Source organism: Schistocerca piceifrons, chromosome 1, assembly GCF_021461385.2.
Source record: "Schistocerca piceifrons isolate TAMUIC-IGC-003096 chromosome 1, iqSchPice1.1, whole genome shotgun sequence".
NCBI classification, from domain to species: Eukaryota; Metazoa; Arthropoda; class Insecta; order Orthoptera; family Acrididae; genus Schistocerca; species Schistocerca piceifrons.
Window position 1 is genome coordinate 1214389869 of NC_060138.1, and position 25558 is coordinate 1214415426.

Consider the following 25558-nt stretch of genomic DNA (forward strand, 5'->3'; position numbering starts at 1 on the left):
AAGGAGCAGAGTTACCCAGTGTATTTTGGAAAACGGCAAGAATGTCCTTTGCTTTCATACTTTTCTTTACGAAGTACTTAACCCTAGAAACACGAAGCACGGGCAAAAATTGCCCGTACATTTTCATTTTTTAAAAATGTCATGGCAAATATCCTTCTATGTTTTTGGGTCTTTTTCTATTTGTCTGTTATCTCATAATACACTATGCTGTACATTTCCATCATTAAATTTTTATAATTGCAAGTACAAAATAGGAATTTTACGCCCAAGGGCACATTTTGCCCGGGATTGGTACTCCACGCGACCATAATTCTTATTATCTTCCCTACAACCACCAAGCATGGGCAAAATTTGCCCGTACATTTTTCTTTCTTTTATTCAGTTGGCAACCTCGAACATGAGTTTTACAGTGGTTTGTTGAGCGTCTGATTGTTGAGTTTGGCTTTCATTGTTGATTTTAGACATGCCATTATTACTATTAGCAGTTTGTCACAGTAGAGCAACACCTTTATTGTAAAGTAGATTTTGTAGGATGAGTTATAGAGGCTTGAATGACGCAAAAGGTCTTGCAGAACTGTTACTCAACAACAAATTATCAGATTTAAGTGATTTTGAGTCAGATCATACAGAGGTAAAGAAGGATTCCAGTGAAGAAGCGGAGGACAATGAAGAAGAAACAAGCCATGCAGGTAACGCTCCAAATAAATATGTTACAATTTCTGGCAGTGTGTGTCTCGCAGAAGCTCCGAGACGTAGTAAAAGGGATTTTGGTAACATAGTCCATGAACGTTAAGGAATAACCAGTGCTTGGAAAGTAACAAACATATGTGAATTATATAAAAAAATTTCACTCCTGAATTAATACGGAAAATACTTGACCATACAAATGAAGAAGCTGAAAGAGAAAACGTATCTCCTGTTGTTGTTGTTGTGGTCTTCAGTCCTGAGACTGGTTTGATGCAGCTCTCCATGCTACTATATCCTGTGCAAGCTTCTTCATCTCCCAGTACTTACTGCAACCTACATCCTTCTGAATCTGCTTAGTGTATTCATCTCTTGGTCTCCCTCTACGATTTTTACCCTCCACGCTGCCCTCCAATGCTAAATTTGTGATCCCTTGATGCCTCAAAACATGTCCTACCAACCAATCCCTTCTTCTAGTCAAGTTGTGCCACAAACTTCTCTTCTCCCCAATCCTATTCAATACCTCCTCATTAGTTACGTGATCTACCCACCTTATCTTCAGCATTCTTCTGTAGCACCACATTTCGAAAGCTTCTATTCTCTTCTTGTCCATACTAGTTATCGTCCATGTTTCACTTCCATACATGGCTACACTCCATACAAATACTTTCAGAAACGACTTCCTGACACAGATTTACTCGATGTTAACAAATTTCTCTTCTTCAGAAACGATTTCCTTGCCATTGCCAGTCTACATTTTATATCCTCTCTACTTCGACCATCATCAGTTATTTTACTCCCTAAATAGCAAAACTCCTTTACTACTTTAAGTGTCTCATTTCCTAATCTAATTCACTCAGCATCACCCGACGTAATTCGACTACATTCCATTATCCTCGTTTTGCTCTTGTTGATGTTCATCTTATATCCTCCTTTCAAGACACTGTCCATTCCGTTCAACTGCTCTTCTAAGTCCTTTGCTGTCTCTGACAGAATTACATGTCATCGGCGAACCTCAAAGTTTTTACTTCTTCTCCATGAATTTTAATACCTACTCTGAATTTTTCTTTTGTTTCCTTTACTGCTTGCTCAATATACAGATTGAATAACATCGGGAGAGGCTACAACCCTGTCTCACTCCTTTCCCAACCACTGCTTCCCTTTCATGCCCCTCGACTCTCATAACTGCTATCTGGTTTCTGTACAAATTGTAAATAGCCTTTCGCTCCCTGTATTTTACCCCTGCCACCTTTAGAATGTGAAAGAGAGTATTCCAATCAACATTGTCAAAAGCTTTCTCTAAGTCTACAAATGCTAGAAACGTAGGTTTGCCTTTTCTTAATCTTTCTTCCAAGATAAGTCGTAAGGTTAGTATTGCCTCACATGTTCCAACATTTCTACGGAATCCAAACTGATCTTCCCCGAGGTCCGCTTCTACCAGTTTTTCCATTCGTCTGTAAAGAATTCGTGTTAGTATTTTGCAGGTGTGACTTATTAAACTGATAGTTCGGTAATTTTCACATCGGTCAACACCTGCTTTCTTTGGGATTGGAATTATTATATTCTTCTTGAAGTCTGAGGGTATTTCACCTGTCTCATACATCTTGCTCACCAGATGGTAGAGTTTTGTCAGGACTGGCTCTCCCAAGGCCGTCAGTAGTTCTAATGGAATGTTGTCTACTCCCGGGGCCTTGTTTTGACTTAGGTCTTTCAGTGCTCTGTCAAACTCTTCACGCAGTATCGTATCTCCCATTTCATCTTCATCTACATCCTCTTCCATTTCCATAATATTGTCCTCAAGTACATCGCCCTTGTATAAACCCTCTATATACTCCTTCCACCTTTCTGCCTTCCCTTCTTTGCTTAGAACTGGGTTTCCATCTGAGCTCCTGATATTCATACAAGTGGTTCTCTTCTCTCCAAAGGTCTCTTTAATTTTCCTGTAGGCAGTATCTATCTTACCCCTAGTGAGACAAGCCTCTACATCCTTACATTTGTCCTCTAGCCATCCCTGCTTAGCCATTTTGCACTTCCTGTCGATCTCATTTTTGAGACGTTTGTATTCCTTTTTGCCTGCTTCATTTACTGCATTTTTATATTTTCTCCTTTCATCAATTAAATTCAATATTTCTTCTGTTACCCAAGGATTTCTATTAGCCCTCGTCTTTTTACCTACTTGATCGTCTGCTGCTTTCACTACTTCATCCCTCAGAGCTACCCATTCTTCTTCTACTGTATTTCTTTCCCCCATTCCTGTCAATTGTTCCCTTATGCTCTCCCTGAAACTCTCTACAACCTCTCGTTCTTTCAGTTTATCCAGGTCCCATCTCCTTAAATTCCCACCTTTTTGCAGTTTCTTCAGCTTCAATCTGCAGTTCATAACCAAGAGATTGTGGTCAGAATCCATATCTGCCCCTGGAAATGTCTTACAATTTAAAACCTGGTTCCTAAATCTCTGTCTTACCATTATATAATCTATCTGATACCTTTTAGTATCTCCAGGATTCTTCCAGGTATACAACCTTCTTTTATGATCCCCCGTTAGCGATTCTCAAATATATGCGTTGATGGGAATTTTAATTCTAATGGGAGTTTACCAGGACACTAATATTACTCTATCTGATTTATTGTCAAATTTATTGGGAAGATTGACTTATAGAGGAGATATGGGTAAGACAAGAGCATGTCAGCTATTGAAAATTCTTCGCTTTGATGATAAAGGCAACAGGTCAGAAAGAAGTGTATGTGACAAATTTGCGCTGCTGCATGGAGTATTTGAAGTATTGAATGGAATATTCACACGGTACTTCGGAAATGGACCTGACAATACAATTGATGAAATGTTGTGTCCTTTCAGAGGTCGTTGTCCTTTCAAAGTTTTCCTCAAAGACAAACCTGGAAAATATGGAATATTAGTCAGAATGCTTTGTAGTGCAACTGAACGATACATAATAAGAATGGAAGTGTATGCTGGAAAAGACAGTAGACCTGCCAGTGAACGAGGTCCTCTTGAGATTGTGAAGAGACTGGTGAAGCCAATAGAGAATACAGGCTACAATGTCACAACTGACCGCTTCTACACTTCTGTGGAGTTGGCGGACATACTCTACAAAAGGGGTTATGAGAAGATGGCGACTGTCAATGTTCTACAGCCTACTTCATATAGCTGCAGTTAACTCATACATACTGTTCAAGATGAATGTGCCTAAATGGAATGAAGAGAAACCAAATGCCAGAAAACTGTATCTCCATGAATTAGGCCATAAACTTTTGAAATCATCTGTAGAAGAGCGAGCCATGGATTTGAAAGGACTCCAGCTGTCTATTATTTGCGTGATGGGAGACATCCTAGGAAAGAAATTAGAGGTAAACAAAATTTCTGCAACTGAAGAACCAACTAGGAAAGCAAGGTGCTACTTATGCTTCAAGAATGCAAGTAACCAGAGAGCAAGAGGCAATGTCACAAAAACCAAGTTAACATATGGAAGCTATGGGTGCTATCTGTGTAAGACCCATTCAGAATCCACCATTTTGTGTGTAGGAGGTAAATGTCATCTGTAAGTGAAAATATTCTCTCCAAGTGAAAAGTGTTTTCCAAGAGTTTTCAATGTACAATAACATGTATTTTAGCAAGTGTTTTCATTTTTGTTTTTGAAACTTCCTCTCAATGATAAAGCTGTATTATTCAGTTAATAGATCAAAGAGTGCATAGAAACTTTAGACAGCCTTTGTATTCAATTACAAACCTTCTGATCTTGTTTACACAAACTTTCATTGACCAAGATTTGACCATTCTTGGTTGTTATAGTCACCCTATGAGTGTTACAAAATTAAGCTTTCAATTATGTTGTCACTATTTCCTGACAAACTAATATCTCAATGGAAACAGAATTACATAAAATAAATAAATATTACAACAAATTACAAGATTTACAACTTATTGTAACACGGGCAAAATTAGCCCTTGGTTGGAGCTCCGTATAACCTAAAATTCCTTGGTGTTGCTAGATTTAATCACTGCTCAAATCTCTGTTTTTCTTTTTTTTTTCCCCCATCTTTGCAAACCACTACACGGGAACAACAGCTACATCACCACCACAACTCTCTTCCAAGATCACTGACGTTGCACGTGTTTACAGACAACAGTCCAATGAATATCACATGAACTACTCATTGGGCTAGCACTGACCTCTCGTGGTGATTCTGATAACTTTTCAAATCACCCTTGTATAAACACAAGAATAATTCCAGCAGATACTGCCTCGATAATTCAACAATATAAATTTGCTGGTATACAAAAGAATGTATATAACAAGACAGGCGAGAGAGAAACTTGCAGCTCACAAATTAGTGGCAGTATAACATTCTGGCAGTTACATCTTGGCAGTACCACCTTGATAAATCTGGAGACTTTTGCTTCCAAAAACTTGCCTTGTGCAAAACCAAGCAAACCAGAGCAGCGACAAAATTATGTCCCAATTACACAGTGTTGAGCATGGTGTAAATGTGGAATTCATAGGTAATGAAATTAACCGAATAATTGATGGTCTATTAGTTGCTTTCTGTTCATCTGAAGCCTCAGTGCTCGATGAATACTTAAACCATGACGGCCCTTAAATTACTGGTCCGTGCAGCCTGGGTGTGAACTATTCTGATGACAGAAGCATGTGCTGTTGTCTCTAAGCCCAGTTAAAGTAGTATGGGCTGGCTGCTCTCCTTGGGTACTACTTAAAAACTTATGGTGTTTGTCTTGTACGTACTCCCATTATCAGTGGACTGGCTAAAATACAGGGTTTCTTTGAAGTGTACAAATACATAGTAGAAATTTCAAAACTTTTTTTTTTAAAGATTTATTGGACTTTTTACTTTAAATATAAGAATTTTGGCAATAGTTCTGGTGTTCAAATACAAACTCCATTAGCAAGCATGATATTTCTGTTTAAAATTCTCTTACGGCCAATTTACTTTTAAAGAAATACACAAAACAAGAACAAAGCAAAATTTGGTGTTCATGATGGAATACCGTGTTATAGAAGTTGAAACATGGAGATATACCTAGCCCAACATTGCACTCACTGGAAATATATGCTGGGAGTGATATCCTGATTTACCTGCAGGAAAATCCTTCATAACACAATCTGCAAAAATATTATGATAAACGTGTGAACTGAATTGTCATCAAATATTTAGTTGTCATCTGCAGACTTGTCAGGGACTTTTTAAATCATTTGCTCCAGTCATTCCTCCTCTTCACTGCACATTTTGAACACAAAATCAACACAAAACACATGAAACACACAGAAGTTCAACGTTGAAAGTCAGATAATGCCTATGAAACAATATACAATAACAAAGGTTACAAAAACAACGAATTTCTTCATTACTACCATGTAGCAGAAACTACAAAGCCTGCAGACCTGACAGGTGTTTGTGGCAGTTGTAAAATATACATTTGACACTGTGGAAAATCATAACAACTGACGTGACGTAATATTAAGTCTGCTGCACATTCCCATTTCCTGTAAGCATCATAATATTACATCAAACGCACACTACATGTTAAAGATTCCTATCAACAGAAAAACAGTAGACTATTGAATGTTTAACTTCTTTGTGACCAATCAAACTGGGTCTTGCAGCAAGGTTGGGAAGAACCACTATATTAGGTTAGGTTGATGTCTAGGCACTGATGACAGTTTACTATCAATTTGTCTTTGCAGGTGGACATCTGTACAAGAAAGCACGTTCCTTCTCACAAAAGCCTTCATTTTAAAGGAAATAGCAGTCTTCACAATAATTGGTAACTCATTAAGTCCTGTACTTATAGAGGAGCATCAATCAGGGAACCTATAATTGGGGAATATAATTACATTATCATTGCCCCAATGTCATCTTGGAAATATAAACAAAATCATTACTGAAATTTAGGCACTTTACAACAAACTTTGTGTCAGTTTGTTTTGGTTCACTTTTTCCACTAGTTTTTATATTTTTTTCAACATAAAATTGATATCATCATCCCTTGTGTGTGTAGCATTACAGGTGACAAAAAATGCAAAGGAATCAACTATTTATATATAAAAAAAAGAGCACTACAGCACATTGCTGAGTGTTTAATCTGTCAGACTTGACAAGAAGAAGGGACCGGTTGGTAGGACATGTTCTGAGGCATCAAGGGATCACAAATTCAGCATTGGAGGGCAGCGTGGAGGGTAAAAGTCATAGAGGGACACCGAGAGATGAATACACTAAGCAGATTCAGAAGGATGTAGGTTGCAGTAAGTACTGGGAGATCACGAAGCTTGCACGGGATAGAGTGGCATGGAGAGCTGCATCAAACCAGTCTCAGGACTGAAGACCACCTCAACAACAACAACGACAACAACGACGACGACAACAACGCAGACTCTTGGACGGGTGGCATTCATTTACATCTACTTCTTAATGCCTAAGTATTCAGTAATAGACTTTATTTTTACAATAGTGAAGAAAAACATCTCGGCAAATCTTGCACATTATGCAACAGCAGGAGCAAATATTTATAGTACCTTGTACTACAAGACTTAATTGCTGTATCGCTTTCTTCATATTTTAATACATTGGTATCAAAAAATGTCAAATACTGTGAAAATAAAAATGAAATGATAATTTTGATTATGTTAATTAACTGCAAAAACATACCATTAACAATGGCACCAACACCATCACCAAATATTTGTGTAATTTCTATAAAGAATCCATTGTACTTAATACACATCAGTGACACTGTCTAGATTTTCCATACAAATTGTCTGTTTTTTATGCAGTCATTTTACAGAGTAAAAGGGAGTGGGGAAGCCTCTCTCAAATCATCATCTTACATCTGCCTGATGTGAATGGGAATGAGCACATATGCCACAGCTAAGTTATAATTTCACTAACGCTAGGTAGCTCTTTTCATGAACTACAGTCTACTGTCAATCATTTTGTCAACACTAATACAAATGAATAACTGTCTTCTGCCATGAAATATCAGCATCGATTCCTAATTTTTGGTAAACTTGTAAGAAATAAAGAACTAAAATAGTCAGAAACTTAAGTCAAATATCATCTGTCAAAGGGCATGACAAGAGAGAAACATTAAACTAACATGTGAGCTTTACATGAAGAAGGGTAATACTGAATAACGAAGCAGCATGGGGAAAAAAAAAAACACAGACTGACATAATTAACTTCAGAACATGGATGAAAGTAGTCCTGGTACATGGAGAAATTAACCATGTGGAAAAAAAAAACATTTGACCAAAGCATGAGACACTTAAATATGAAACTACTTTAAGCCAAAACTGCAAAACATTTTGTACATTACAACTCCCACAACAGCAATTACAAACGTTTCACAATTAGTCATGGCTATTAAATATCAAAACTTAAATGAAACATTTTCATTAGTTATTTTGAATCTTTTAAGTGTGTTTTCTTTCTTTCTTTTTTTCTGAGGGTATTCAAATAATGTTTATCATTACACTAATAAAAGACTGAATATTGATTGTACATGTTGGTTTGTTCAGGCTCAAAAGTTACATTACCACTACAAATTCCCACTTTGCAAGCTGGTGACATGATATTACAGCATTACTTTAAGCATCTCGACTTACATGTGAAGCGGACACTCCGACAACATGCCTGTGGGACTCTGGAATGTTGGCTGCTCTGGAATTGGCACCATTTTCTGGAGGACTGTTTGAACCGGATCGTGACTTTACAGATGCTTCATAAGGTGCTAAAAACTGGCTTGTTTCATTTGCGAATACCCTGAAAAAATATCAGATCTTTAAAATGAGCAATACTTCATCAGTTTGTATATGTAGAGACATTAGAGCCAATAAATACATTTGACAACTACCAAACACTTGTCAGGATACAGTGAGATACAGTTTTTTGTGTCATTGGGTTGTTTCCATAATAATTTAATAATCTTGCATTTCAGACATACACAACTAGTGTCAGACAGCCAACAGGTAACTCGGGAATATGCAAAGACAAGCTGCCTACAAATGACCTTTTTGAAGGTGATTTGGCTCCCACAATGAAGGAAATATCACTGAAATTTCTTCAAATAGTACCCGAAATGCATAACTGACACATAAGTAAGGACAGACTTGTAAAAGCAACTGGATATTGAAGCTGGGCCCTCCAAAAATTGTTACACCAATGATTAAAAAGGCAATTGCATCAAGTGGATTGTACTAGGTGGTTCTAATTAAAGTGTAGCTATTCATGGAGGTCCAGTGTGGGCTGTGGATTAATGTGGAACCAATGTACAATGGAAAAAAGAATTCCAATTTTGGCCACCAGATGCAAATCTGGCATTGTACAGCATCTCATCGACATATCTCCAGTGTTCAAACTGAACAAACTGTGTAAGCGGTGGTTAATAACAAAATCAACATTATGCTTTTCTCATTTGTTTGTCCACCTCTACCCACATCCCATTCCTAATCCATTACATATGGAAATATTTCTATACTACCTACTACTACACTACTAACAGAGCCAGATTTGCACCTGGTGGCCAAAACAGGAACTAATTTTTTCCCAGAGTAAATCAGTTCTGCATTAATGCATTAGCATATTTACCAAGTTTTGCTACCACACAATAATTACAGACCACATTGGACCTCTGTCAGTAGCTGCAGCTACACTTTAATTATAACTAACAGGTATGATTCAAATAGAGAAAAAGTGGCTTAAAATAGTGAACTGATGACAAAAAAAGTGTTCATTTGTCTACCACAAAACTTGTCAACAGACGGAAACTACCAAAGGAACAATTTCTACTTAGCAACCAGCAGGAGGAAAAGGTAAACATATGTAGTTGCAAAACTGTAAGCTTTAGTAATCAGGGGTTCAGTCATGTGACAAAAGAGAAAAGAACTGTTTGGATTAAATTAAGCTTATGATTCTCATCAAGGATTAATTAAGAAAATCACTTAGGGTACGGAAAGCACAGTAAGGTAGGATGAGAGGGAAATCAACACTGAAAGTCCAAGGATCGATAACATTTGAGACCCAATTCTCTATGTGGGCAGCTGGACAACTTCCCTAATCATTCATATTTCTTCAAGCCCTTTCTTCCAGTTTGTTAAATGAAGGACAAAGGAACCTCTGGTGCCAGATGCCAGAATTTGGTTGACACATTCCACAATAGGCAAGTATTGCAACAAGTTGTACCCTCCTCTGTCACTTTAAAGAAGCCGATACTTCGTGGATTGAGGTTAGGTGGTATTGGACATAATCTTGTCAAATAAGTCAGTGAGAAAAGAATACAACATGAGATGTATTCCTATAATGAGTCAACAGCCAAGCAGATACATGCCAATTCAAACTGAATGGAATGCTATTATATTTGTGAGTTTGGAATGGCAAGGATAAACACCCTTGGCATCAACTTCATAGAAAAGTTAGACTAGCTGTCATCTCAGATACCACAATTAGTTAATATTGAAGTTGATGCTTGTCAATTTGAGATTTTCAGAGTATTCCCAGGGGTGTGGTGCAGTAATGTATTACATGCAACTAACAGTATAAGCTGTTGTGAAACTATATTAATAAAAGAACTGAATGACATCAGAAGTTTCGGTCACCATTTCGAAGTACTCAAAGCAATTTATTCTGTGTCTGAATGCTGATGTCAGTTGTAGCAGCTAAAACAGATGAAACAGTTTGACACGATTTTGAAGTATGAGAAATATGTCTATTATCCATTATAGTAATGACTGACCTCATGACTGAGCTCATATTCTGGTTACATCATGTGGCTAACACCAACGTGTTGTCATCTTGCCGCAATTGTGGAAATGTCTACTTTTATTCGGTGTATGAATATTACATTTTTGAGGGAAATGGGGTGTCTTACATGGTAATATTGGAAGGAAAAATATCCTTTTCAAGCTTTTCTTTGCGAGTGTCAAATCTGATGAGTCATCCGTGTCTTACTGTAATCAGGAAAAAAAAAGTTTCCTTTGCACAGTTTAAGGATACAAACATTCTCTACCTACATGTGAAATTTCATTGCTTTCCAATTAGCCCTTTTGTCCTAATAACGGTGGATGTAAATTGCTGTAGTTTGCCTAATGGCAATGTGTAATAACAAGACGAAAAGCGTAAATGCAAGTTCTATCGTTTTCACGGTTGTTGTGTTTTTATGCACATTATCTACATAGACTGCTAATATCACATGTTTTATTTATTTGCTTTTGTTTGAGTACACTATGTCGCTGGCCCTCTGAACAGAACTTCCATCTCATTATTCATTGTTGCTATGTTTACTTCGTAGTCTTCCGTCAGATATGAAAAGATCGTGCAGCCTGTCATCGTTTTGTACTTCTGTTCGTCAGCCTTCATGATAAAATCAGTGGCCTTGTACTTGTGTGAAACAATGTATCATTTGTGAAGATGTCAAAAGTCCATGGTGATCAGTAGCTTTCAGTATGTGTGTTTACTTCGAGACTGTAAAAGATCAGGTCACAAGCAGGTCTGTAATGAAGCCAGTATAGAGAACTTTAGAATGTGTCAGTATTAATGAAAGAAAGTCAAGTGAATTTCTCATGAAAGTACAGAAACTGCATGTCTTTTATTGCCAAAAGGGGGTACTAGCAGGCAACAGACATTTGCATTGGACGAGTTTACATAGGGAGTCTTAAGAAAGAAAATCTAGGACTTCTACGTGGGAAAGCTGTTTCCAACAGTGGCTACAGCATTGTTAGAAGTTAAAGACTGAAGTGGAAGACTTTCCTGATATGAGCGAAACAACTCCTTCACATTATATTTGGAAACTGGGCTTCAGATACAGAAAGTTCAAGAAAAAACCTGTGCTGATGAGAAATAACCAAATAGCAGGATACAGAAATAAGTTCTTGCGGGAAATAACACATTTGCCAAACCCTGGATGGAGTATTTATCACACTGATAAGATTTGGTGTAGTGCAAATCATTACAGCAAGTTAGGATGGCAGAAACAAAAAATGCCTTATGCAGCACAAAATATAATCATCATAGAGCCACGTGTTCAAGAATGGAATGGCTGGCAAGGTAGAATATAAACACCACCCAGTTCTGGGAAAAGGATTATAAGGTGCCACACTGGAAACGAAGATGGGTTCGTGCAAAATGCTGGCTTACATTTTACTGGACAACAAGAAGGTGAAGATTGTCATTCTGAGATTAATGCCAGACACCATGTGAAGAGGGGTGTAGGAGCATTCTCAAAGAATTAGCAAACGGATAGGATCGATATCACACAATGATAAATCCAATATCACAAAATCCATTTACAAAATAAAGGAAGCATTATGCTATTGAATGGGTGGAAAGCAACACTGTAGAGTTTCCATTTAATACTGCACCATATTAGGAATTTACTAAAGCAGCATCACTGGAACATGCACGACTGCACTTTAGGTCACAAGAACACATTTTGGAAGGGTATTGCACGAAATTATCTTTATGGTTCCTGTGGTGTACTGAGAATTCATCGCCACTGAACTTATTTGGGAATTCTTATTTGGGCATTTTTCCAGAACGTGGCAGCAAGGCAGAACAAGAATTTTAAGATAAATGATACTTTATACTTGCATCCCTGAACTCTGGAAAATGTTTCCCATAATGTCTGGAGGAATTCAGTGAGCCATGTACACACATGTGAAAACAGTTACACACAAAGAGCCCACAGTCTTAACACTGCAACTGAGCCCCCGCCGATCCAATTAGATGACAGCAAAAGCAGTTAATACAGGACTCACCTCATCATTCTTTGCTGCAAAATTTATTAGAGCTAAATGATTTCCCAGTTACCATTAAAATTTACAAGACATTTCCTTGTTCATTTACTGAGAGATGCTCATCTATCGAGTATTTTATGTTGCCATTCTTCCTGATGAATAAATGCACTTCGTGCATTACAAAAATGCCAGTATGCTCGTATGACAACTACACTCCACAACAGCCCTTGCATATCTAGCAATTAATAATGCAATTGCTTTACAAACTCTTAACCGAAAAACATAGGGAGCGTTTATTAGTAACGGCATACGATGTAACCAACAAAAGTTGGAAAGTTGCACCCATGCTCTCTCCGCCACAACAGATACAACTGTAAGTTCAATCTCAGCATCTCATGTTTGACATTATGGCGATGAAACAACCGCCCAGAAAATAATGAAAATTCGCTTAAAAATAGAACAAGGTTGTATCCTTAAACTGTGCACAGGACATGTTTCTCCTAATTACAATCCGACTTCTGTAACCCTTAAAAGTTGACACTCGCCAAAAAATGCTAGAAAAAGCATGCTTCCTCTTAAATATGTTGGCCTGATTTTAACTGAAGTGTAATATTCATACACAAAATAAACACAGACATTGTCATGATTCGGTCAAGTTTTAACACATCGATGTTTGTCCTGCAATGTAACCAGAATATGAGCTCAAAGCCAGGGGTCAATCAATTGAAATGTAGTAAGCACCATGAAATAATCTCAGTACAAAACCAAACACAGAATATTTCATTAAGAGCAATGAGCAGACATGTTTAACTCTCACAACACGTACAGAAGTCTGGTGTTGGATATTCAGTGATGAAAGTTGTGTGTGGCGGGGAGCGGAGGGGGGGGGGGGGGGGGGTAGCAGTTGCGTAGCAGCCACTAAAGTCTAGTACCATAGCTATCCAATTACAAGATGAAGTTATTTTTCCCCTAACTCCACGATTTGAAAAACACAGGGTCATCTTATATTCACAGATTAAACTATTGCTGCTGAGGTCAATTTTTTCACATTGTTCAGTAGTGTGTATAAGGGTATTTTTACATTTAAAGGGTTAGTCTTATACTTTGAGATGAAGCTTTGGCTATTGGGGTCACAGGCAGATTTATTTTCAAGAATTCAGAAGTATAGATTTCAGCAAGCAGTACTTGTGTCCCAACAGGCTCAAGATTTCCCAATATACTGAAGAGCTTGATGCAGTATCAACATTGCTTGAACAATCACATGACATTCACTCGCACAGCGCTAGTGCAAGGGGTGTGCAATAAGTACTACAGCAGTCTATTGCTCTGTTTAAAATTTGACAATTTTGTGAAGAACAGGAGGAAAGAGCATTAAATTCTATCATCTTATAAACTACTATTGTGTTTGAACAGGTTTGCAATAAACGTTCTCATACACGTAACGATACCGTATACAAACATTAATGCCAATTTTAAATTAAAGGTAACATTTAAAAATGGAAATGTTCTTGTTCAAACAACATTAGCTGATTCAGAACCAAGATCAATATTTTATTTGCTTCATAGTAATGATTTACCAGGTAAGAATGTCACCAAATTTTAATCAGCTTTAGAGCATATTGGTGACATTCAGTTGAAACAAGAAGGAAAATTAATCCAGAATGAAAAGTCTAACAAAGTAAATACCATTTAAAACTGACTGTAATTGTTATAGTGAAAATAAATTATAGCAGCAAGACCCGTCGTGGATGATGATGATGATGATGATGATGATGATTGGTTTGTGGGGCACTCAACTGCGCGGTCATCAGTGCCTGTACAAATTCCCAACCTGTACACAGTCCAATTTATCCAATTTCAAGAATGATGATGGAATGATGAGGACAACACAAACACCCAGTCCCCGGGCAGAGAAAATCCCCAACCAGGCTGGGAATCGAACCCGGGACCACGCAATCCAGAGGTAGTAACGCAAGCCACTGTATCACGAGCTGCGGACACCTGTCGTGGAGATACTACCAACAGATGCCACTAGATTGTAGGACCAAAGTTCGAGAATGGGCAGAATTGTAACTGCTATCTTTTAATTGTGTATTAGTCGTTTTTATATATGAGATACACATTAAAAGATTTGCTGTCTGTTTTTCACAGATGCTTAAAGCTCAGCACTGCAGAAGGATTGAAAGGGGAACACTGACACCAGCTTGGCTGAGAGCTTGGTTAATTGCAGGGTGGGGAGCAGTGAGCGAGCAGCATATTTTGGGGTGTTGCCAACCTTGGTGATATATACCATATACTTGGCTTATTATGAACATCTACCATGTTTAAACGCTAGTTTGCCTGAATCCATTTGTAATCAGAATTGAAGTGACTTTAAAATTGGACAAATATGTTTCCTGCTGCAATGTTGTCGACATTTGCCATGACGTATGACAGGAATGAAAGGAGGTGTTGTAGGCTGTTTTTACACAGCCAATGAGAGATTGGCAGGCAGGTGATATGTTTGAAAGCAAGAGATATTTTAACATTATCACATCAGTACCCAAGTGAAATCTGATATTTATTTGGGAAAAAAAGCTGTGTTTCCAGGTCCAAATATTTGTGACAATGAAGATATAAATGCTCAGGTGGCAGTGGGGTGGAGGGGGGGGGGGGGGGTGTAGGATGGATTCATGGATTCGGTGTGACAGTTTCATGGATCGATCTAAGGACAGAAGGACAGTGAGAAATGCCATCCAGTTTCCACAGCTGTCTTACCCGCATCCACAAGACTTTGAACTGCATCTGCAGACATTGCAATTCTGTAAAGCACTTTAACCATTCTGTACAATGGGTCTCCAATCGTAGCGATATGTTTGTCCTGAATCTCAATCTGCTGAGGTCTGACCTCACACTTTACATTCCACTGACTAAACACAACCAAGCGTAATCAAATTTTAATACAATACAGTTTGGCATATTATTGATCCATACCATAAGTTACAGTTACCTGTATTAATTACTGAAAACAATGTGAATTTTTCTGTGGAGCATTTTTGCACCGTTGGAAAGTCAAGTGAAGTTATTGCATGTACTGCATACGTTCAAAAGTCTGCAAGGTTTATACTTTATCAAATGTATGTTAATTCACTATAATATCAACTCTTGAGTTAACATGCTACACCTCTTAATATAATAAGCATTGTATTGTGTAATGTAGTTACAGCTATATTTAAGTGAAATGTTGATAAATCCAATGCTTTTAGACCTTAATATCAATGGTGTCGTATGTGATACACAAGCAGGAATCAGAACATGGAGCAAAAGCTACAAACGATGGAGTGTCCTACAATAGCCTTCATGTCACTTTGTTGCACACAACTATCGGTAATACAGTGCTAGGATGTATGTGTAATTGCGCAGAAAAGCGGCAAGGAGGACATGTCATTTCCTTTAACCTTTACAGATATCAACAATGGCTTTATCCTCAACTAAAAACTTAGCACTCCTGCCAAAAATGGTGGTACTTTGTCCCGGATGCATAATAAAAGTGACTTAAGACAATAATAATTGTTATTCTCAATCATCTGTAATCTAAGTAGGGGAAAACCACAATACTGACACTAAACTATATTTGTGAATAACTGCATTGGTGCAAGCATTTATTCACAATCAACTATTACTGCAAGCATCTATACGCTGCACTTCTGGACTGGGAACACTGTGGCAGAGCTAGTATGTGGATGACACAGAGCCACAAGTGAAAGAAGTCATATCATACCAGCTCCGTAACTTCTGCTCAGCTGTCTGTCCAAATGAATGACCACTACCAAATTGGGACCAATCACACTGTTGGACCACCAATTGGCACAACATGCACCTGTAGATAATATGCTAAATTTCAATGACTTCTTCACAAACCATTCTTTCTGGATTATTGCCACATTCAGATCTTATACAATGTAATTTCAGCTGTCTCCTCGACTGTTGTTCACGCATCCATCAGTGGCATCCCGGAGTGTTCAATGCCTTTGGCTGCTACGATTACTGCCACATGTGACGACAAAGCCTCGCAAAAACCATTGGCCTGCAGCCAAACTACTACTGTCAACAAAGGTGGCAGGAACCTGATAGTAAGATAAGGAAGGCGAAACCCAAAAGGAAGATACGGGAGTGAAACCCGAAAGGAAGATATGGGAGGCGACCAAGTTTGTGATGTGTTCTGCTGACAGAAACTTCTGACAATGGATACATACAGATTTGGGTCCTAACTCTCACCACATATGAGGGTACATGATTCGCCTGGGTTTTGTGGTGTGGGGAGGTATAGTGTTGCCTGGGCACACTGACCTCCAAATCTACAACACAGTACACTCACTGATCAACATTATTGTGGTACTGTACTCCTAACCCAAGTGCATCATTCCAGGACTGCATTCAGTCCTGACTTGATTTTTACGGATGACAGTGCACAACTGCATTGAACTGCACAGGTTGAGCTCTTGAAACGAGAGGATATTCAGCAAATGGATTGCCCACGCCCTGGCCCTGTCCTTGTCCTTGTCCCTCTTCCCCACCAACTTAAATCTCACTGTGCATGTGTGGGAAGTGTTGGGGGAGACTTATAGCAGCACATCATCATGCACCAGCAATCATACAGCAGTTGTCAGTCGCACTGCTGGAGGTACGAAGCATCCTACCACATGAACTCCTTACCAACAATCTTGTGGCAAACATGTGATCATGTTGCAGAGCATGCATTGCAGACCATGTTGATCACATACCCTATTAAGAATCATTATTAATGTCCGGAGAATAACCATAAATTGTGGAGATTTCAGTGTAAGTATTGTCTTTGAACAGACGTGTCATCTCTGCCTCACCGCATCTCTCTTTCAGTTACCTTATGTACAATAATGTAGCAGTTCTTTCTATGTTTGGCCCAAGTATCAACGAGTTCCATTACTTGGAAGTGACATGTCAAGCGAAAGTTATTTTCATTTTAAGTTTTTGCACACCAGTGAAATTCTATTGGAGATACAAAAAATCTTCAGAGCGAGGACACGAACATAACCAAGTTTTTTAGAATGCCAGGCTAGAGGAGAGAGCCATCTGGTGAGTGACACTTCCATGCTCGGCAGCCACCACTCTTGACAAAATGCCTTTTTGGGGAACAGTATGAATACTGCAAAATGTCCTCACCACTGACCAATCACTGTCTGCCAGCATTCCACCTGTTCGCAGTAATTGCATCCTAGAAAATGGACACTGAAATAATAATTAACACTGTGGGCTTATTAAAGTTTTGTTTCTGTATCACATTGTGCGATGGTGAGCTATTAATTGTTTCTGTTACGCATAATTTAAATCAAATAACAATCATTCAAAAAATCTATTTGACTAAATGAAACAATCTTAGTGTACTGTATTTACATTAATGCCACTGATGTATTTTAATTTCTATTGGTCATCAAATGTAAAAACACAATAAGGTCAAATTATTTTACAACTAATACACGTCGTCGTCAGCATTAGCTACGTTCAAATGTGTGGGCTTGATTACACACTGACTATAGCCTGCAACATGGGTTGCACTGATAAGATCCAAGTGCCCTTCAGCATTTCTTTGATCTAGCTCAGGATTTTCATCATGGTGTAACTGGACACTTGCTCTATTTAGACGTCTGAACCCTTTGTGATTAGTCCTTGACTGAAACAAGCAGTAAATGTTGTCCTAGCTTCCCGAACCAATGTGTAACAGATCACAATTATAATTTTGAACTATTAACAAAGCAGATGCAAAGTTCCCAGAATACATTCCCACTCTGCAGCGCACTGTACACTGATTTGTAACTTCCTGGTAGCTTTAATCTGCCAAGAAGTTTCAGATACAAAGTCAATTCCTATTAAAGAAACTATATGGAAAAATAAACACGAGAATTCATCCAGTCACCTGGAGTGTCATTACAGATTGTGATGACAGAACATATTAAACACAATATCATTTTTACTTACTTATTGAAAGCTGATGTATCACTCATGTTCCGTCTATGGCCTTTCGGTGGAGCTAGAGTCGGTGAGCTGGGAGGAGTGGAAGTTGTTATGCACTGGGAAACAGCCTCCAGCTTGTGAGGAACAACCTTAGAAAATGCTAAAGATGCTGGGGCAGCTGACTGCGGACTCTGGGTTGCAGGAGCAATAGATTCACCACTTTCGTCCCGAAATGGGTCTGGAAAACCTGAAAGCACGAGTCTTATTTAGAAAATGCAAGAATTGCAACACCATATTTTACAAATATCCAACAATAGAAAACTTCTCAATGTTAACTCTTTGTCTGCTGTAAAACGTGGTAGACGCTATACTTTTTTTGTGAAACATACAAAGAAAAAGTGTTTTTGCCACAATTATAAACACAAAACTTCGAACAATGAGTAGAATAGAAAGTACATGTAACAAATAATAGTGTGACCACCCAAACTGCAGTCGGTGTTTATACTAATGAGCTAACTGAAGAAAACATGCATTACGCCAACTGAAGATGGACGAAATACAAAAATAAAAATTCATAAGTTGCTATATTTCTTACAATAATCAATTCAGTACATCTTCGTTAGTTATTAGATCATCTGAGCTACTCAGTGCTCTTCTGTTCCACCACATTTCAAAAGCTTATGTTCACTTTACAGCCTGTTCTCAAGGTGCTATGAACTCTTATTCAACTAATCTGCCAAGTCATCTGCAATCTCCAAAAGAATTAAAATGTCATTGGCAAACCTCAAAAGTTTGTATTTCTTCTCTCTGCATTGTAATTGTTTTCTAAGTTTCTACTCTGTTTCCCTTACTGCTTGCTGACTGAACGACTTGAGGATAAGTTAGGTTATCCTATCTCACTTCCTTCTCAACACTTGCCTCCATGCCGTGCCCTTCGATTCTTAGAGCCGTAGTCTTCTTTCTATACAAACTGATGACAATCTCACGCCCTCCGTATTTCATTCCTGATAACTTCACAGTTTCACACCAGGTATTTTAGTCAATTTTGTCAAAAGATTTTTCTTGTAAATCCACCAATTCTATAATTGTAGATGTGTACTTCTTCAATCTCTGTTCCAAAACAAATAGTACGCCTTAGTATTGTCTGATGTGTTTCAGTAGTTCTTCAGAACCATCTACACCTATGTGATACTCTGTGAATCACAACGAAGTGCCTGGCAGAGGATCCATTGAACCACCTTCACAATAATTCTCTATTATTCCAATTTTTAACAGCGTGTGGAAAAAACGAACACCTATATCTTTCCGCAGGAGTTCTGATGTTCCTTATTTTATTATTATGATCATTTCTCCCAATGTAGGTTGGCATCAACACAACATTTTCACATTCGGAGGAGAAAGTTGGTGATTGAAATTTCTTGAGAAGATTCCACCACGACGAAAAACCCCTTTATTTTAATGATGCCCTCCCTAAATCCTGTGTCATGTCAGTGACACGCTCCCCCCATTTCTCGATAATACAAAACGTGCTGCCCTTCTCGGAACTTTCTCAATGCACTCCATTAATCCTATATGGTAAGATTCCCACACCATGCAGCAGTATTCCAAAAGAGGATGGAAAAGCATAGTGTACACACTCTCTTTAGAGAATCTGTTACAGCTTCCAAGTGTTATGCCAATAAATTGCTGACTTTGGTATGTCTCCTCCACAACATTTTCTATGTATTCTTTCCAATTTAAGCTGTTTGTAATTGTAAGTCCTAGGTATTTAGTTAGATTCATGGCCTTTAGATTTGACAGATTTATTGCATAACTAAAGTTTAATGAATTCCTTTTAGCACTCATGTGGATGACCTCACACGTTTCACTGTTTATGGCCAATTGCCCATTTTGACACCATACAGATATTTTCTAAAGCTTTTGAAATTTGTTTTGATGTTTTGATGTCTTTACTAGATGATAAACAACAGCATCAGCTGCAAATAACCTAAGACAGCTACTCCAATTTTCTCCTGAATTGTTTATATAGACAAGGATAGCAGAGGGTCTGTAACACTACCTTGGGGAACGTCAGAAATCACTTCTATTTTACTCAATGAATTTCCATCAATTACTACAAATTGTGATCCCTCTGGCAGGAAATCATGAATCCAGTCACATAACTGAGACAATACCCCATAAGCATGCAATTTGATTAAACGCTGCTCAAGTGGTACATTGTCAAAAGTCTTCTGGAAATCTAGAAATACGGAATCAATTCGAAATCCCTTGCCAATAGCACTCAATACATCATGTGAACAAAGAGCTAGTTGTATTCCACAAGAATTGTGTTTTCTAAATCGGCAGTGACCATGTGCAATAAACCATTCTCTTCCAGGTAATTCATAATGTTCCAACTCCACGTGTATTCCAAAATGATGCTGTACAGCAACGTTAATGATGTGGGACTGTAATTTAGTGGAGTACTCCTACTGCCTTTCTTGTATATTGGTGCGACCTGTGCAACTTTCCAGTCTTTTGGTACAGATATTTCGTCAATGAGTGGTTGTATATGATTGTTAAGTATGAAGCTATTGCATCAGCAAACTCTGAAAGGAATAAACGGTACAGAGTCTGGACGGCTTGCTTTTAATTAGTAATTTAAATTGATTCATCACTCCAAGGATATCTACTTATTCATGTTGGCAGCCATTCTTGATTCGAATTCTGGAATATTTATTTCATCATCTTTGGTGAAGGAATTTCTGAAGGCTGTGTTTAATAACTCTGCTTTAGCAACACTGTCATCGATAACATTTCCATTGGTATCACACAGAGAAGGCATTGCTTGTGTCTTGCTGCTACTATACTTTACATCCGACCAGAATATCTCTAGATTTGAAGCCAGGTTTCGGAGCAAAGTTTCATTGTGAAAATATTTATAAGCATCTCACATTCAAGTCCATGCTAAATTTCGAGCTTCTGTAAAAGATTGCCAATCTTGGAGACTTTGTGTTCGTTTGAATTTGGCATGTGTTTTTCGTTGGTTCTGCAACAGTGTTCTGAGCCATTTTGTGTACCAAGGGGGATCAGCTCTGTTGTTTGTTAATTTATTTTGTATGAATTGCTGCCGATACTATTTGAATTCAAGTCACACATGGTCTACACTTGCTGGTACGTTATTAATTTGGAAGGAATGGAGATTGTCTCTCACGAAAGTGTCAAGTGAATTTTTATCTACTTTTTTGAATAGGTATACTTCTCATTTATCTTTGGAAGTTTTGGGAGTTACAATATTCATTTTGTTATGACAACCCTGTGTTCACTAATCCCTGTATCCATTTTGATGCTTGTTATTAGCTCAGGATTATTTGTTCCTAAGAAGCCAAGCATGTTTTCACAACAGTTTACTATTTGAATGGGCTCATGAACTAAATGCTCAAAATAATTTTCAAAGAATGCATTTTGCACAATTTCCGACGATTTTTATGTGTACCCCCGGATTTAAACATGTATTTTCACCAACACATCGAACGTAAATTGAAGTCACCACCAAGTATAATTGTATGACTTGGGTATGTGTTTGAAATTAGACTCAAATTTTCATTGAACCTTTCAGCAATTGTACTGTCCGAGTTGGGAGGTTGGTAAAAGGATCCAATTATTATTTTATTCCTGTTGTCAAGAATGACCTCTACCCATACTAACTCGTAGGGACTATCTACTTCAACTTTGCTATAAGATAAACTACTACTAACAGCAACAAAAATGCCACTGCCAACTGTGTTTAGCCTATCCTTTCTGAACACCCATTAGGTCCTTCACAAAAATATCAGCTGATCTCTGGCTTTAGCTAGCTTTCAGTATCTGTAACTATTTGAGTATCAGTGCTTTCTATAAGCACTTGGAGCTCTGGTGCCTCCCTGACACAGCTACACCAATTTACAACTGTTAAACCAATAGTTCCCAGATCTATGTTCTCCCTGTGTTTGACCAGCACCCTTTGAGACTGAAGACCTTTTTGTGTTTCTCCGAGACCTTCTAATCTAAAAAACCGCCCAGGCTATGCCACACAGCTGGATGCCTGATCTATTTAGCAGAACCCAAAACCCAACCACCCTATAGAGTACGTCACGGAATCTGCAACCTACATCATTGCACAGCCATGTGAGAGTCATTTTTCCCTGGGTCAGCTTCAGTCAGTCCGTAGATCATTTGTGTTAGTGTTTTACTACCATCATGTATAAAACTGACGGTTTAGTATACTCACAGCTCTCGGCACCAACCTTATTTGTAAAAACATTCCTCTGAACGGGCAAATTTATTCTGCATATCAGGTGGAACAGATCTGTTATGGTTTGTTCTCCCAAAGATTTAATAATTCTGAAGAATTTTATCTACTCCACATAACTTCAGTAACTAACTCCAACTTAAATGTTTGGTGCTGTGTCAAATTATTCTCACAGTATCGCATCTGCCAACATACTTTCATCCAGTACCTCTTCCCTTTTGCAAGTTCTTTTTTCCCTTTGTTTAGCCCTTCTATATATTCCTTCCACCATTCAGCCTTCTCTTCAATGCACACACACTTGACATCTGATCTCTTGATATTCATACAGCTGCTTTTGTTTCCTCCAAAGAATTTTCAAATTTTACTACAAGTGGCATTTGTATTTCCTCAAGTCATGTATTCTTCTAACAGCTTGCAATTTTCTTCTCGCTGTTCTAATCTGGACTCTCCAGTCCGTGGAATCTATGCTGCAACAGCAGATGGTTCTGCTGGAAGAATTTTACAGAAATTGTCGCAGTGATGCCCACTGATTTCTTTCTGCTACCATCCAATTTCTGGTTTTCAACAGGCGTAGAATTTGAACTTAGGAAACTCTCAATTAAAGTTTTATTTGATTATTTCAGCCACCTATGGGCTACTACAGTAAAACTTGTTCAAATCGACATGTGTGTAATTCGCACATCTGCACAAAACATACAAGTATTTCAGTCCCGAAGCATTCAGTACACTTTTATATGCTGATTTTTCATATAAAAAAGAAGCTGATTTTTCATATAAAACAGAACGTACCTAATGCGGAAACAGAAAGCAAACCTTAGAACATACTTGAAACAGGACTGTTTTACCGTGCGCTGCCTTCGAAATTACCAGCAATTCGAGGTGGAAAGTAAGCCGGCGGAAAAATGTCCAAGGAAAGACTCACTGTTCCAGTCACATGGCAAAGCAATAAAAGGGTGTGAATGGTGGGTGGTCTTATGGAAGAATGGCTGGGCTAGTTCAATGCCAAAATGAAAAAAGGAAATTGCCAAGTTCTCCTTTTTCTAGACAATGCAATTTGTCACACAAAAGCAACGTTATAAAACGTGAAATTGGCTTAGTGCTTCAACAAACCAGGGTTTGGAGATCAAGAACAAGATGGTTCTGTGGCCATTGAAATTCAAGAAAATGCAGCAGCAATTACTGAATTAATGAAAATGTGAAACATTTCATGTAGTGCAGGTGATTACATTCGAAGTGATGACTTTCTGTCAACTCACTCCACTTTCACTTCAGCAACAGAGTTAATAGAAATCCACAACACGGATGATGATGATGATGATGATGATGATGATGATGATGGAGAAACAAAGGAAGAAGAAGAGGAGCAAAATGATGTCCCTAGAAAAATTAATATGCCTGAAGAAGCCACTGCATATATAAACGATGTTATGCAATTTGCAGCACACTCAAATTCTACCAACGTGTTGGAACCGTTGATTGGTGCAAAAAATTGCCTAGAAAGAACAATTTTGGACAGGAAATTAAAACAAGTTTCCCTCCTTGATATGTGGTGAAAAAAGTGAAATGTAAAACAAACAAAAATGGGAATAGTATGTACGTACATACAGTAATAAACGAATTTAAAGTTCGCGTAAAAATATAAAAATGCCATGTTATTTATCAATTAATGGAATAGTACAGTGTTCCATTGTCCAATATACAGTAAATAAATGTCTACTGTGCTGGAGTGAAGGTATGTAATACAGTACACACATAATTAAAAATGTTTACTGTACTTTTGTGCATGATACCCGACAAATTTTACATACCCCTGTAACTTGTGTGTAATTCAGAAACTAGTCCAATTTGGAAAATTATTTTAGTCCCAGGCGATTCCGTTTTGAGCGAGTTTTACTGTATTACAAAATTGGCTTCACTTCTTGAGTTGTTTACCGGTTTCTCCAAATTCCTTCATTTTCTCATTTACTCTACTTCTACGAACACTCTCGGTGTTCTTGTTGTTTTCTTTTTACATGGATCCATCACTGTTGCTGTTTTTGCTTTGAACACCTCTGTTTCCTGTATCTCTGCTACTGGTCCCACACTCCCCCAGGTTCTGCTCTTGTAAACTAATTGATACCATGGTCTGTGAACATATATTACTCAAGTCGTTCTACATCCTAGCGTCATACACATAACACGATCTATGGAATTTGTAGATAAATACAATAAAATAAATCCTGACTTACACTTGTCCTCGGTTCATGAGTATCCTATTTGCACACGATCTTGGTTTCATTCTTTTCACATATCCTTGCAGGTAAGTTTTTTTATTGGGCTTTAAGATAATTTCTAACTTTTCATATTTCCATAAAAAGGAAAATTCACTTCAGAAAGCAATAAAATTTTAAAATGAATGGCTGGTGAAATTCTTAATACTACTGATACAGAGACAATAAGTACAAGAAATTATCCTAGCTTCTATTAGTTCCTTCTTCAAAGAGGAAAGAGGGAAAGGTTGGGAAGCTTACAAAGGAATAGCAGGTCACTCAGAAAGCTGGATAAGAGGGACTCTCCTGCTGTGAAGACAAAAGAAGACAAAGCAAAATTAATTGCTTGATTTCGAATGAAATGTAAACTCATCAAAATCAAATATCAATACATAAAAATAAACCACGACTGACTGACTGACTTACCTTGAGACCTTTTCAACAATACAGTCTGGCTTAAACAAATTCCATTTCACAAGAAATAACTTTAACCAAAGCCTAAGAAATTCAAATAGAGTGACATGTTACCTAATGTTGTGGTATATTTTAATTGAAAAACTGAACCAAAAATGAGTCAGATTAGCAGACAACAAGAAACAGTGGTTTTAGATGACTAACCAATT

The 25558-nt window shown here is 37.9% G+C and overlaps 1 protein-coding gene across 1 annotated transcript in view; it reads right to left on the reverse strand.

Moving 5' to 3' along the window:
- LOC124781787 overlaps positions 1-25558 on the reverse strand; it is a 241900-nt gene that overhangs the window by 122213 nt on the left and 94129 nt on the right. The window contains 2 exon segments of the mRNA XM_047253889.1: positions 8322-8478; positions 18441-18663. Coding sequence (XP_047109845.1) covers positions 8322-8478; positions 18441-18663 — 380 coding nt within the window.